This window comes from Triturus cristatus, chromosome 4_2 (assembly GCF_964204655.1).
Source record: "Triturus cristatus chromosome 4_2, aTriCri1.1, whole genome shotgun sequence".
NCBI lineage: Eukaryota > Metazoa > Chordata > Amphibia > Caudata > Salamandridae > Triturus > Triturus cristatus.
Window position 1 is genome coordinate 699,673,589 of NC_140586.1, and position 14,591 is coordinate 699,688,179.

Here is a 14,591-nt window from a genome sequence, read left to right on the forward strand (position 1 = left end):
CCGACCCCTAACCAACGTTGACCCCAGCCTCACGCCCGACGTGGACACGGTGCCAGACCGACATTGGTACCGGCACCGGAGGGTACTTTTGTACTGCTGTTCATCCCTGGCCTTCCCTACCACCCTGAGTGTCAGCCAGAGGAGGGTGAGGAGGACTGGGAGGGGTTTATTGACCCTCTAGCAGACCAACTTGAGTAGCTGGACTGTAGAGAGGATTTGGGTGATGCCAGTGGTATGGATACCTCCCCAGACCTTTGTATGCTTTCTCCCCCTACCGTGGCTATAGAGGAGAGAGCTTACTATGCTGTGGTGTTGCGTAGGGCTGCTAAGGCCCTTGGCCTCGAGCTTCCTGTGGTAGCTGTCAGGACTAACCTCCTGACTGAGGTGCTTCAGCCAGCTGCAGCCTTTTCGGAGCCCCTGCTGCATTTAATTGAGGCCCTCACTGACATCCTTCTGGGCACTAAGCCCAAGCCCAGGACAGGGGCTCCTGTGGACAGGATGATTGCCCGACGCCACCGCCCAGCCCCGGGCGACCCACTTTTTCTCTCCCAACACCCTACCCCTGAGAGCTTGGTGGTCCAAGCCTCATCCTCAAAAAGCGCTTTTCCTACTGCAAACCCAGATCGGGAATCCAAGAACCTGGACCATCTTTGGAAGAAGATGTTTTCTTCCGTCAGCTTAGGACTGCGGTCGGTGAACACTGCATGTCTCTTGGGCCGTTACACGCACACGGTGTGGGATACGGTTGCTTAAGTGCTGCCGCAGTGAACGTAGGAGGCCCGGGCCATGCTCACCTGCATTGTTGCTGAGTCGAGCGCAGTAAAGTTCACCATCCGGTGTGGGCTGGATAGCGCCGACTCGCTGGGTAGAACAGTGTCCACGTCAGTAGTCCTGAGGCGCTATGCCTGGCTGAAAACGTCTGGCTTCTCTAGGAATGTCCAGTCTACCCTTTTGAACATGCCCTTTGATGGCCGTCGCCTGTTTGGTGACAAGGCGGACAACGCGCTCAAGCGTTTCAAGGACTCTAGGGCTACGGCCAGATCCTTGGGCCTAGCAGCAACTTCACGCCCCATGCAGTCTGCCTTTTGTGGCTACGGAAGGGGTGCCCCACCACGTTCCACCCAGAGCCACGGGGACGTGGAACCCAGCGTCGTGGGTATGGGGGCCAGCGGGCAGGCCAGTCCACTAATGCCCCCCCCTGCAGCAGCCTCCAAACCTTTTTAGTCTGACCTTTCAGGGCCACCAGTTGCTAGTGGGCGGCAGGATCTGCCACCACCCCCAACTGGCACAACATCACGTCGGAGAGGTGGGTTTTGCAGATAGTCTGAAGAGGCTGCTCCCTCCCCTTTGGGACTACCCCTCCCTCCATGCCACCAACACTCCATCGCATGTCGGAGGATCATTTGGCCCTTCTCCGCCAGGAAGTTGTGGCTCTCTGGCCAAGGGAGCTATTGAACGCGTCCCTGTGCCAGAAGTAGGTCGTGGTTGCTACTCCCACTACTTCCTGGTACCCAAGAAGGACAAAGACCTGCGTCTTATCTTAGACCTCAGGGACGTCAACCACTTCCTCCAGAAGGAGAAGTTCACTATGTTAACTTTGGCTCAAGTCTTGTCAGCCCTCGACACTGGAGACTGGATGGTAGTGTTAGACTTGTAGGATGCTTACTTTCACATCACCGTCTTTCCTGCCCACCAGCGTTACCTACAGTTCACGGTAGGCCACGGGCATTTTCAGTTTACTGTGCTCCTCCTTGGCCTTACCAGCGCCCCTCGGGTGTTCATGAAAGTGATGGCATTGGTCGCAGCTCATCTGCGCAGATCAGGGATTCCAGTCTTCCCCTATCCCGACGACTGGCTGTTGAAGGCAGGCTCACCCCAGGATGTTGTCTCCCACATCCAGACTACGGCAGACCTCCTGCATTCGCTGGGTTTCATAGTTAACATGCAGAAGACGCACCTGATTCCCTCCCAGAAGCTCCTTTTCATCGGAGCGGTTCTGGACACAGCGCAGTTTCGTGTCTATCCTCCCGAGCAGTGAGTCCGGGATATTCGGGCTATGATACAAATGTGTCAGCCTATATCCGGGATTTCGGTGAGAATGACCCTAAGGCTGCTGGTTCTCATGACCTCCTACATCCTGCTGGCGGATCATGCCAGATGGAATATGCATGCTCTGTAGTGGGACCTGAAGTTCCAGTGCGCGCAGCACCAGGGGAATCTTTTCGATGTTGTCCAGATCTCGGAGGGGCTGCAAGTCAGTTGCAGTGGTGGCTCACAAACCAGGATTGGGTCAACGGCAGATCCCTCTCCCTTCCCCAACCAGAGTTCACAGTATTGACGGGTGCGTCACTCCTGGGATGGGGCGGCCACATGGGAGAGGTGGAGATCAGGGGCCTCTGGTCTCCGGCGGAGTCCGGGCTCCACATCAACCTTCAGGAGCTCTGGGCGATTCGTCTTGCACTGGAGGCATACCTTCCTTATGTCAAAGGAAGAGTAGTGCAGGTGTTCACAGACAACACCACCGCCATGTGGTACTGCAACAGACAGGGCGGGGTGGGGTCGTGGACCCTATGTCAATAGGCTCTTCGCCTTTGGGCATGGCTGGAACATCAGGGCATATCTCTGGTGGTTCAACACCTGGCAGATTCCCTGAATGCCAGGGTGGACAAACTCAGCTGCCGGTGCATGATGGATCACGAATGGCGTCTTCACTCAGTGGTGGTACAAGGTCTCTTTCAGCAGTGGGGAGAGCCTTGGTTAGATCTATTCGCTACCGAAGAGAACAGGCAATGTCAGAAAGTTCTGCACGTTGGAGTTTCCAAGGTGGCACTCATTCGGCAACGCTTTCCGTCGCAAGTGGAATTGCGGCCTCCTGTACGCCTTTCCACCTGTACCACTTCTGCCTAGAGTGCTGAAGAAGATCAAGCGGGACCGGGACCAAGTCATTCTTGTGGCTCCGGACTGGGCACGAAGAGTCTGATACCCCGAGCTCTTGAGCATGGCCATCGAACCTCCGATCAGACAGCCTCTTCTGTAGGATCTTCTGTCGCAGCAGCAGGGGATGGTCCTCCACCCAAACCTGTCCAGCCTCCGCTTTCTTGCGTGGAGCTTGAGCGGCGACAGTTGTTAGCTTTCGATTTTCCACCTGAAGTCTGTAATGTCATCTTGGCAACCAGGCGTCCCTCCACTAAAACGGTATACGCCTGTAGGTGGAATAAACTTGTGGCATGGTGCACAGCAAAGGCTGTGGATCCCCTTTCTGCCCCTTTTTCAGAGGTTCTCCTCTTAATTCTTTCTTTGGCCCACCAGGGCTCTACTCTGGGCTCTCTTAAAGGCTATCTATCGGCCATTTCCGCCTTTCTTCGCCTTACTGATCAGCATTCTCTTTTCAAGTCCCCTATTGTTAACAGATTTCTTTAAGGCATTCTCCTTCTCCTTTTGTAATGCCCCAGTTTGACTTGAATCTTGTCCTCTCTTATCTTATGTGCGTTCCCTTTGAGCCGCTGTATTATTGTCCTCCTGTCTCCTTACTTTTCAGACTACTTTCTTGCTTAACGTCACTTCTGCTCGCAGGGTGAGTGAGCTTCAAGCTTTATCTTCCAAACCTCCCTTTCCTGCTGTCCATCCGGCTAAAGTAGTCCTCCGTACTAGGCCCTCTTTTCTGCCCAAAGTGGTTACCTCTTTCCACATGGGTCAGACCATCACATTGCCCACCTTCTTCCCACCTCCCTTCCAAAGAGGAGGAGAGACATTCCTCTGGACCCAAAACATGAGCTGTCTTTCATCCTTGACCTTGATTGTCGACTAAAGACTTCCGGGTCGACAATCAACTCTTTGTGGGTTTTGTGAGTGTCAAGAAAGGTCGGGCAGTGCAGAAACGTACCATCTCTCGATGGGTCGTCCTATACATTAAGATCTGTTCTTCTTTGGCCATAAAGGAATCTCCAGTAGGACTGCACACCCACTCTACCAGTGCAACAGCAGCTACTACTGCTTTGGGACGTGGAGTTCTGGTTGACATTTGCCAGGCAGCCACATGAGCATCCCTGCACACGTTTACTAAGAATTACTGCCTGGACAGCCAAGTCCAAAGAGACTGTTTTTTCAGCCGTTCTCTTCTCCAGGACTTCCTGGTGTGAACTTAGTTTGCGGACCCACCTCCGGGGTTGGTATTGCTAGGGATCTATTCTAAGGCAAGGTATCTATAACTAATAGGCTCTTTCAGATGGTCATGGTGCTTACCTTCTGTAACAATGTATCTGTAAGAGACCTGTATTAGTTATAGATTCCTTACCGCCCCATCCATCCTCCCCGTTCTGCGAACTGACTTCTAGGGATAAGGACTCCCTTACAGGGCCCTAGTTTTGTGCACCAGTGGTCAGTGTCTTGCTTGGCTCTGCGCTTCTGGCATGGAAAGTAATGTTAGAACTGATGTTAGCGTGCAGGGGCGGCGTCTAAGTGGACACCGCAACGTCATCCCAGTGACACGACGACTGATGCGGAGCTGACCTACACCACCTACTGACGTGCAGGGGTACTGTTAAGAAAAAATGTCTCCTCATCCAGTCTGACGCCTGGGGGTAATTGTAAGGTAAGGAATCTATAACTAATATATGTCTCTTACAGATACCTCGTTACCGAAGGTAAGTAACTTGTTCAACAAGGTCTTTAAATCAATTTGTTTAACCTATAAGGTACTTTATAACAGTATGATTAATACTCCCAGGTAAACAGCTCAATATTTATCTCTAGTTGCAGAGTGATATTTATCCCACATTGATGGGAAAAGATTTCCATTTTCTTACTGAGGCTCCAGCAAGCTGTGCAGCTCCACAATAGCCTTCCAAAGTGAAGGCATGGAGGAGCAGTGGTAAAGGAGGCTGGCTATTCATAATGTCGCAGATTAAGTCAATCTTATAATGATTGGCTTTATAAGTATGGGCAGCTTATATATGTATTGTGCCTTTTTCAGTGATGTGAGTTAGGTGCTTTCTAATAATGATACCCTTCTCCAGCCAGTAACATATTTTTATCAAAAGGAGTTAGAATGGAGCATCATACCAGCACTCAGTCCAATTTATTGCAGACCTACCATACCAATAATTCATCTCATCCATTGTGCTACAGGATCAAATGTTAGTGTCATCAGCCGATTGATATTACCTGTAAAAAATGATCTAGAAGAATTTATCCATCATTCTGTCAGTTCAATAACCTGTGTATCAATCAGTCACGAGTGCCACAAGGGGCTTCTTCACTATACTCTTCTTTACTATTAAGGAGGATGGCTAGCCAAACCTGATTTGGATAGGATATGTCTTGTACGTAAATTTCCATTATAACTTTGCCTAGACAAAACTGTCAAGTATTTAAAAGATATCTGAAAGAAACACGTTAGTTAGATTCCTTACCTTATCATATCCCCAGGCGTCAGGCTGGATCCGGAAAGATTTTTCGTCAGCAGTACCCTTGCGCGTCGGTAGGCGTCGTCTGCGGCTCCGCGTCCGTCGTCGGCATCGTGATCGCTGGGATGACGTCGTCTGAGTACTTAGACGCCGCCTCGCGCTCAGACTTCGGTTCTTCTTTTTTCCACGCCAGTAAGCACAGATCCGGGAAGAGCATACCCTTAGTCACTTTTTGAATAACTTTTTGGTCTATTCTTTCGAGTCGACCTCCTCTTCAGGAGGACCTTCTGTCGCAGCAGCAGGGGACGGTCCTCCACCCGAACCTGTCCAGCCTCCACCTCCATGCGTGGAGATTGAGCGGCGGCAGTTGATGCCATTTGACTTGCCTCCTGAAGTCTGTGATGTCATTCTGGCAGCCAGGCGTCCCTCCACTAAAATGGTATACGCCTGCAGGTGGAACAAATTTGTGGCATGGTGCACAGCAAAGGCTGTGGATCCCCTTTCTGCCCCTCTTTCTGAGGTTCTCCTCTTTCTTCTTTCCCTGGCCCAGCAGGGCTCTGCTCTGGGCACCATCAAAGGATACCTTTCAGCTGTTTCTGCCTTCTTACGGCTTCCTGATCAGCCTTCTCTTTTCCAGTCCCCTGTTGTTGCTAGATTCTTAAAAGGCATTACTCACATGTTTCCTCCTGTCCCTTTCGTAATGCATCAGTGGGACTTGAATCTGGTGTTAACCTATCTAATGTGCGCTCTTTTTGAGCAACTCCATAACTGTCCTCTTCGTCTTCTGACTCTCAAGACTGCTTTCCTGGTTGCCATCACCTCTGCCAGAAGAGTGAGTGAGCTCCAGGCTCTTTCTTCTAAACCACCTTTCCTCTCTGTCCATCCGGACAAAGTTGTGTTAAGGACTCGTCCTTCCTTTCTTCCTAAGGTGGTTACTGCCTTTCACATCGGCCAGTCTGTTACATTGCCCACCTTCTTTCCGCCTCCGCATCCCTCGAAGGAGGAAGAGAAGCTCCACCGTCTGGACCCAAAATGTGCGCTCTCCTTCTATCTGGACCGCACAACACAGTTCCGGGTGGACGACCAACTCTTCGTTGGCTATGTGGGCGCTAAGAAGGGGCGGGCAGTGCACAAGCGGACCATCTCTCGGTGGGTCGTTTTGTGCATTAAGGCCTGTTATTCCTTGGCTGAGAAGGATCCTCCTGTGGGGCTGAGGGCTCATTCCACTCAGGCCACAGCGGCTACTACTGCCTTGGAACGGGGAGTCCCTCTGCAGGACATTTGTCAGGCAGCAACGTGGGCCTCGCTGCACACGTTTGCCAAACATTACTGCCTGGACAGCCAAGTCCGGAGAGACGGCTTCTTTGGACGTTCCGTTCTCCAGGACTTCCTGGTGTGATCTTGATTCGCAGACCCACCTCCGTGGTTGGTATTGCTGGGGTATCTATTCTAAAGTAAGGAATCTAACTAACGTGTTTCTTTCAGATGAACAAGTTACTTACCTTCGGTAACGATATATCTGTAAGAAACATTTAGTTAGTTAGATTCCTTACCGCCCCACCCATCCTCCCCGTTCTGCGAACTGATATCTAGGGTTAAGGTCATTCCTTTCAGGGCCTAGTTTTTTGGCACCAGTGTCTATTTCTTGCATGGCTCTGCGTTCCTGGCGCGGAAAGCTATGTACAAGAACTGACGGTAGCGCGCGAGGGCGGCGTCTAAGTACTCCGACGTCATCCCAGCTGTCACGACGTCGACGACGGACGAGGAGTCGCAGACGGCGCCTACCGATGCGCAATGGTACTGCTGACGAAAAATCTTTCCGGATCCAGCCTGACGCCTGGGGATATTCTAAGGTAAGGAATCTAACTAACTAATGTTTCTTACAGATATATTGTTACCGAAAGAAAGTATAACTTGTTCTTGGCACACAGACAAAGAAACAACACTCCTAAAGCGAATGTGTAACAAAGCAGTGCCTAGACGTAGTTGCGGTGTGCAATGAGATACTCCTCCCGATAATAATTACAAACTCCTAGGCTGCCTGCACAGCATTACCTGGGTCAATTTTGAGACTAAAGGTGCACACCATTGCTGATTGGTTAGCCCTGATACTCTGAAACGCAATGAACTAGACTGTGTAGGGTGCCTGCATCCCCTTTAATAAACATGTTCTTTGTTGCAATCCCTTTCATTAATATATAATCCAAGTGGGGCTCTTGACATAAGCATACCCAAAGGTTTTGAGAAAAATACCATAATGGGTCTTGATAAAGATACCATGATCCGTGAAGCAGATGTGCCAGAAACCCTGTCCTTCTTGTCTACTCTATTGGCCCAAAAGTGACATCAAGCAGCAAGAACAAAGTGGCATACTTAGCAGAACACCATTATCCACTTACCTGCAAAACTGTATGAAGTGTGGCAAAACTAGCCATGACTTTGAATCTACGTTCTTGTCACATGCTGCTCAAAAGACAAGTTGTACCCCAAGCCCTATACATCTGTTTGGTTCTAAGTGGCTGTAAGGAAACAGGCTTTTTGCAGGTTTACCCCCTTCCCTCCCCCTTTTCTGACCCCATGTTTACTACTAGGTACTGGTGTAATGACTATGAAATGCCCCAAGCCCTGCTAAACAGGATACAGTGCATATTCTCTGAGCCTTAAAATGGTGTATGTTTAATTGACTTGTCCCCAGTTGGCATAGCCTAACTGTAAGGAAATGCCTCTCTTTGTATGGCCACCCCAACGTTTTTGAACTGATACTGCTGGTTTTTAGACACTGAAAGTACTCTGAGGCCTGCTAACCAAACCTCCATACCTGTGCCCTTACTTTTAAACTGATATGTCAAATTGGCTACTACCCAATTGGTTGAGCTAGCCTACCTATGAATCCCTAGTAAATAGTACTCGGTGCATTTAAGCTAGAGCCTCCCCTCAGAGATTACAGCACTGGTTGTACCACTCTGGGTGGGAAACAAGTAAAACGATACTCCAGAGCCCAGCATTTGCAGGCTCTCCCGACTTTGCCATTTAAAGCAATGGTAAAGCCAGACTGGTAAAGGTGTAAGTAACCCCTACAAAAGGCGTAGCAAGTCAGAAGGCAGGGTGCAACATATCTCATGGGCTGAACATGTATTTTACATGTGTTCTGGCAGCAAAATCGGTAAACTGATGTTTTTTCTTTAGAAAAGCTTGATCGCCCAATTGACAACTGCAGAGTTACAAGCTGACCCTTTAGCTGTGCTAACTCTGGAATGGTGCAACAAAGTGGGTCATCCAAGGCATCAAACCACTTGTTACACTAAGCCTGACTTGATTCGCAGGTCGAAATTAATGTAACAAGTTGCAGTGTGCAACTTTAGCCAAGTTGCTGCTTTGTTACCTTCAGTCCCTTGTACCCATACTTGTTAATCACAGGGTCCTGTAGCTGAGACCGCTTTCTACCCTCCTGGGGAGATATACTAACTACTCTCAGGAAAGGATACACTAGGGGCCTGCTCTGGAGGGGTGTGTCCCCTCTCTCCTTCAGGAAGCCACATGGGTGCTGGTATAAAAGGCGAGCTTCAAAGGAGAAGCCACCTCTGAAGGGTAAATGGGTAACATTTGGGAGATGGTTTGCTCTGTTGTTCAGGCTGGCACTTGGGACAGGAGAGGGGGAAACCAATTGCCAAGCCGGTTTTCCAGGGGCCTGTAGCCCCCTTGGTAGCCACACCTCTGGGTTGGGCTAGGGAGCTCTACACGCCAGGAGAGGATACCTGCCATATTGGGAGTGGGCGAAATGGTGCATCCTGGGATGCCCAGATGCCACACTTTGCAGGAAATGGTCTTGAGGTGAGAGGGAATCTGGTAGCCCATTGGCTACCAACTGCATCCTGCCCTGAGGGTGTTTTCTGAGCAGCTTACACCAAGAGGACTTCGAGGGTCCTGTGACCAGGACCGCCTCACTCCCTTCATAGAGCAAGGAGTAGTCGCAGCAAGACACCTGTCAACTGCATCGCATCTAAAGCATCCTTTGGAGCATCTTCAGCATCCTTCATCACTTGCATCAAAACCGCTTCCATAGGAAAGACCTGAATAGAATAAAAGTCCTTGGAATTTACTGAAGGCTCCTTCACGTGCTGAGGTAACTTGTGCTGTGGATCATGCTGGCCCCCCTGTGTGGCTCCCCACTGGAATTGGTAGCCTAAAGTGACTTAAAGTGACAGCATTACACCTAGCCCAAACCTTTTCTTGAAAGAGTTTCTGTGTCAAATCTGTAGAATTTGCTATTGATTGTTCGTGGTTGAGTGAAATGCTCTGATTTCCTATATCTTGTAACCCTCCTGTGGATATTTTTTGTTGTGGTGTCAAAAAATACAGTCTAATATAGATTGGTGTCAGATTTCTCTAGTGTCGTATCGATTTTTTCTTCAATTGTTATGGTGCTGTTTAAATGCATTACACTTGTTCCTTGTGCAAGCCTTGCTGCTGAGCCACAGCTACCCAGGGTTGAGCTGAAGGTGTGCCAAGCGAAATCTAAAAGGGCTGGCTATTGGTTTACGGTGAGGTTGCATGACCACATCATATAATGCACCCCATTTCCTCACAAAACCTCTGCCAAAACCCAACGCCCAGGACTACATTCAGGTTTTTTTAGTCTGAGTGTGGAAACGCTTAAACAGGTGAGTGCATTATTCCACCATGTTGTCCCTTAGCGCAAACACAGCAGCATGAAGTGGTTTGAATTTCAGGTGCTTTTTGTGGTGTTTATTTTATTTTTTATATATCTTTGAGGGCTCTGAGTCTCCCATGATGATCGGCGATCCGAAAAGTGACCTTGATGATGTTGACCCCTGATGTGAATCTCCAGGTGCAAGATATTTGGAAATTCAAACATGACTGTGTGATGCCCGAGGCACCTTTGGGCAGGACCTGTGACTCCACTGCAAGCTGCTGTCAGATAGAATGGCTTAATACAGCCAGTATGAGCATTGGAGAATTTTTTTTTTGGGGGGGGTAAGAGTTCACAGTACTTGATAACAAAGAGTATACGAGAACTGTCACGCAGTAAAGGACTTGGAGACAATACTGCACGAGCAACTTTGACAGTCAAACCATGTTTAAAAATTATTTTTTTGTCAAGATTTTATCAACTAATTAAAGTGGTTTAAATTTTTAATATGTGAACCTTAAATGAGTGAATGTAAAACTGTTGTTTTTTTCTGCAATGCTGCAAACAAAAATGTCTGTTGGTTTTATACATAGAAAAATAATCTGACTATCTTTAGACATAAAGGGCAGGTTTTTAATCATTCAGATGAATAAATAGGACTATTCAAATTTATGTACAAATGTGTGATAAAGATTTTCATTTGATATGTAAAATATTAGTTTAAGTAGTCAGTTTACAAAAATATATATCTGTTTTTAATGTATCCCAGGCTAATTGTACAGCGCTTATGTGGGTTAATGAGTAGAATTCCTGGGTGTAACAAATATGGGGGGATGGTGTAATGTCCGGGAAGGTCTGACTAGGGGAGAGCATTTTTTTCTGGTGTCGGGAAGAGCTTTATAGATTTCCATTAGGGATGCCGAGGATGGATGAAAACATCAGTCAGATCAGTATGTTGATCAAAGAGGACCTCGTATGCAAATGTTGTTGCCATTGGATAAGAATGGTAAATTCATTTTGAAGAGTCCAGAATCTTTTATTTAAAAAGAGCACTTTAAGATAGAATTATGTTACATCTGCATACATTAGATCACCTGTTCCACACAAGGAGACATATTGAATAAGCTGTAGTTCTATTCAAGTGATCTGCAATCAATTGCCTTGGCTGTGACATTTCTGAGAAGGTGTTGGCGTACTATTGATTAAATATGATGCACAGCTCATTGAAGAGAGGAGGAGCTCTGTATGTTTTATAAAAATGTTAATATAGGGAATATAATATTGCTTTATTTGTGAATTTTTCGTCACCAGACATCACTGAATTCAAAAATAGGTTTACTGGTTCATAAAATATTAGAAATCACTTGTACTGCACGATTTATTCTCCTTTTTTATTGAAAATTGCAGTGCAAGGGGTTCCTGATGGTTTATCATAACGTGTGCTTTATGTGCCAAGTGTTTTTGTTGTGTTGTAAATCAAACAACTTTACTTTGTCGCATTTTTTCACAGCTTTGCCTTTATTTATGGTTCTGCCTTATTTTAACGGTAATGGGGAAACTCTTTAGGTGTGCCTCGACCATCCCATATGGATAGATTCAGACAATTTGCCAACTGTAAGGCACAAACAGCCAAATGTGCCTTTTCTTTTTTAGTTTTCTTTTCATGTGCAACTAGGCAACTGACTAAACCCCAGTCGTCATCGCACAAATTGTTTTGAAATTGACCAGTCATTTCACTGTTTAGGTTCCAAAGCCAAACACAGTTCAGCTGTGTCGCCAGTGTGGCAGGGTATAGCTGTTGTACTGCATCCCTTTCTATGTATACATGGCAGAGTGCCTTTGGAGACCAAGTGTAAAATAATGGCAAAATTTAAAGCCTAAACAGACAGGAATATAAATAATTTAGACCATGTTCTTGCAATTTTAAATGTGATGTTTAAAGATGTTTGTTTACTAAATAATTGATTTCCTATAACCACCACCGACTTCAATACTTGTGGACAGTTTGTAAGTTGTTTGAGAAATTATTTTACATTTGCCACAACATTTGTCACAGTGATGAACAAAGTCTGCCAATGCGCGTGGTATCCTTTACCATATTCTAGTCAGTGATCTGTTTCCAGCTGTGATGCAAATAAAGCAGTTTGAGAAGTGCCTATTTTTGTTTTGTGTTTTTCCTTAAAATAAAGATGAATGAGTGTTTTTTGTTGTAATTTTCTTCTGATAGAGACTTCTAACTGCAGATTCCTCACCTTAGAATATTCCTCTGGCATCAAACTAGATCTGTAAAATTCTTGAGCAGTACCTCTGCACACCGGTAGAGTGAGTCATTGGGCTCCACGTCTGTGTCAACATGACGTTACTTTGCTTATATATATGCGCCACCGCAGCACACTGACATCAGTTGAATTCATTCCACACAAACAGCACATATAGACCATTTGGTCAACATTTTTTACTTTTGCCCCCAGTGTGCTAGGACATCATGTCCTCCACAAAACCATCAGGGTTCAAGCCTTGCAGGGATTGCCACAGGCAGGTGTCTGTGCCCAGTCCCCACTTGGTTTGTTTCTGGCACCTGGGTTAGGAACAATGAAGCTCCTGGCGCCATGGCAAAACACGGCTCTGTGCTACTCCTGGTCCCGTTCTCGTTTCAGTGGAAGATCTTTGGGCCATTCCTGCGATCGATCGTCATCCTGCTTCAAGACGCCCTCTTCGAAGTCAGATAAGCACAAGAGGTTGAAGCACTCTTTGGCTTCACCTTTTTGACATTGTGCTTCCAGGCTGTGCTCCCACACGCCACCTGTGGAGCCAGCGTCCGGGCCTGCTCCTCGCTATCCTGAGTTTGCCGGCGATGGAGAATCACCTGCCCAGCTCAAACAGTTTTATGACGCCATGCATGCTTTCTTTTGCTCACTAACTCCCTCTAGAGCGCCTTTAGCCCCAAAGAGTCAAGAGGTGCCCCTTCTGGGTTACTGTGGGCAGGTTCATCCTCAAAGCCAGCCAGGCCCTATGGATCTTCCCCTGTATCTGGACTATCTGGACTGATGGCACCACAGGTACCTCCACCTTCCCCAGGGCTGCTCGATGATAATCCAGTTATCCCGAGGCAATTATTGACGGAGCAGAATCTTGTGGACAACATATGTCTGCCATGGACCCTCACTCAATTTGCATGCAGTGCCTTAGTGAACACAATGACCACTTGACATCGATGCCGGCGCTGTCCAGGCTTCATCATTCCCTGGATTTTTCACCCCTTGATATGCCCTTCATTCCTGAAAGAGGAGATTATGTTGAGGAGGAGGTATATGGTCCCCTAGACGACCTGATGACTACAAATTGTATACGGACCTAGGTGATCCCAGTGGCCTTGATACCTCCCTAGACTCTAGCATGATTTTCCCTCTGGGCCAGGTTTTGTAGAAAGGCGCATCTTTTGACACTGTGATGTGCAGGGCGGCAGAGGTTCTCACTCTCCAGGCGACGGTTGTCAAGGTCAAGACCAATGTCTTGACAGAGTTGTTTGAACCTGGGGTGGACTCCTCTGAACCCACGCTCCCCTTTAAGGAAGCCCTCGCCGATGTGCTGTGGGGTGCCTTTGCAAAACTTTTCACAGGGACTCCTGTGCACTGAATGATTTCCTATCTGCACCACCCCACCCCAGAAGACTCAGCCTTCCTCTCCCAGCACCCCCCTACTTAGAGCCTGGTGGTGCAGGCTTCAACAGCGAAGGTCACCACTAGCGTGTACCCTACCACTCCACCAGATAAGGAATTTAAGAGCCTGAACACCACTGGGAAGCATATCTTTTCTTCCACCAGCCTTGTCCTGCAGTTGGTAAACACTGCATGCCTCTTGGGCAGATAATCCCAATAAAGACCAGCGCGAGGCGACACTTACGGGATCTACACTGGCTGCCTGTGACAGAAAGGGTTAAGTTTAAATCCCTTTTCCTGGCACACTCAGCTGTTTATGGACACGGTCCTGCTTACCTGAGAAAGCATTTCAGGTCTTATGTTCCTTCCAGGCAGCTGCGTTCAGCCACACAGCTTCTTGCCCACGTCCTGAGATTTCGCTTTGAGAGAGCTGGAGGGAGCGCCCTTTCTTTTAGGGCAACAGACACACAATTGATGGACGGAATGCAGAACAAATCAAAACATTCACCCCTAGTCAAGAGATCTGGATATTCTTTTGCTCACCATGCCACCCCAGTTTAGACCTGGCCATATGCAAATCAGTCTTGACCCTGTGCCTCATGGGAACAGTCCAGCCCGAACTGCCAAGCAGGATCCTCCCTGGACCGGAAACAATCATCCTAGGACCGGTTTCGGGGTTTCACCCCTCTTCAGCCAGGATAGCTTGATTCCAGTGGCACAGTGAGCCCAGGACCCACGTCTGGGCATACCTGGCGCACTTAGGGCGAGAAAGCAAAAGACACACAATTGATGGACAGAATGCAGAACAAATCAAAACTTTCACCCCCAGTCAAGAGATCTGGGTTAAATCCATCATTCTTTTGCTCACCACGCCAC

General features: G+C 47.9%; 1 protein-coding gene across 4 annotated transcripts in view; it reads left to right on the forward strand.

Moving 5' to 3' along the window:
* USP24 (ubiquitin specific peptidase 24) overlaps positions 1 to 12,212 on the forward strand; it is a 2,082,369-nt gene extending 2,070,157 nt beyond the window's left edge. For all 4 annotated transcript variants that reach the window (XM_085602520.1, XM_085602518.1, XM_085602517.1 and 1 more), the window contains exon 67: positions 10,179 to 12,212. In XM_085602520.1, coding sequence (XP_085458646.1) covers positions 10,179 to 10,241 — 63 coding nt within the window. In that variant the 3' untranslated portion in view covers positions 10,242 to 12,212. The remainder of the gene's footprint in view (positions 1 to 10,178) is intronic.
* The last annotated feature ends 2,379 nt before the right edge of the window (positions 12,213 to 14,591 follow it).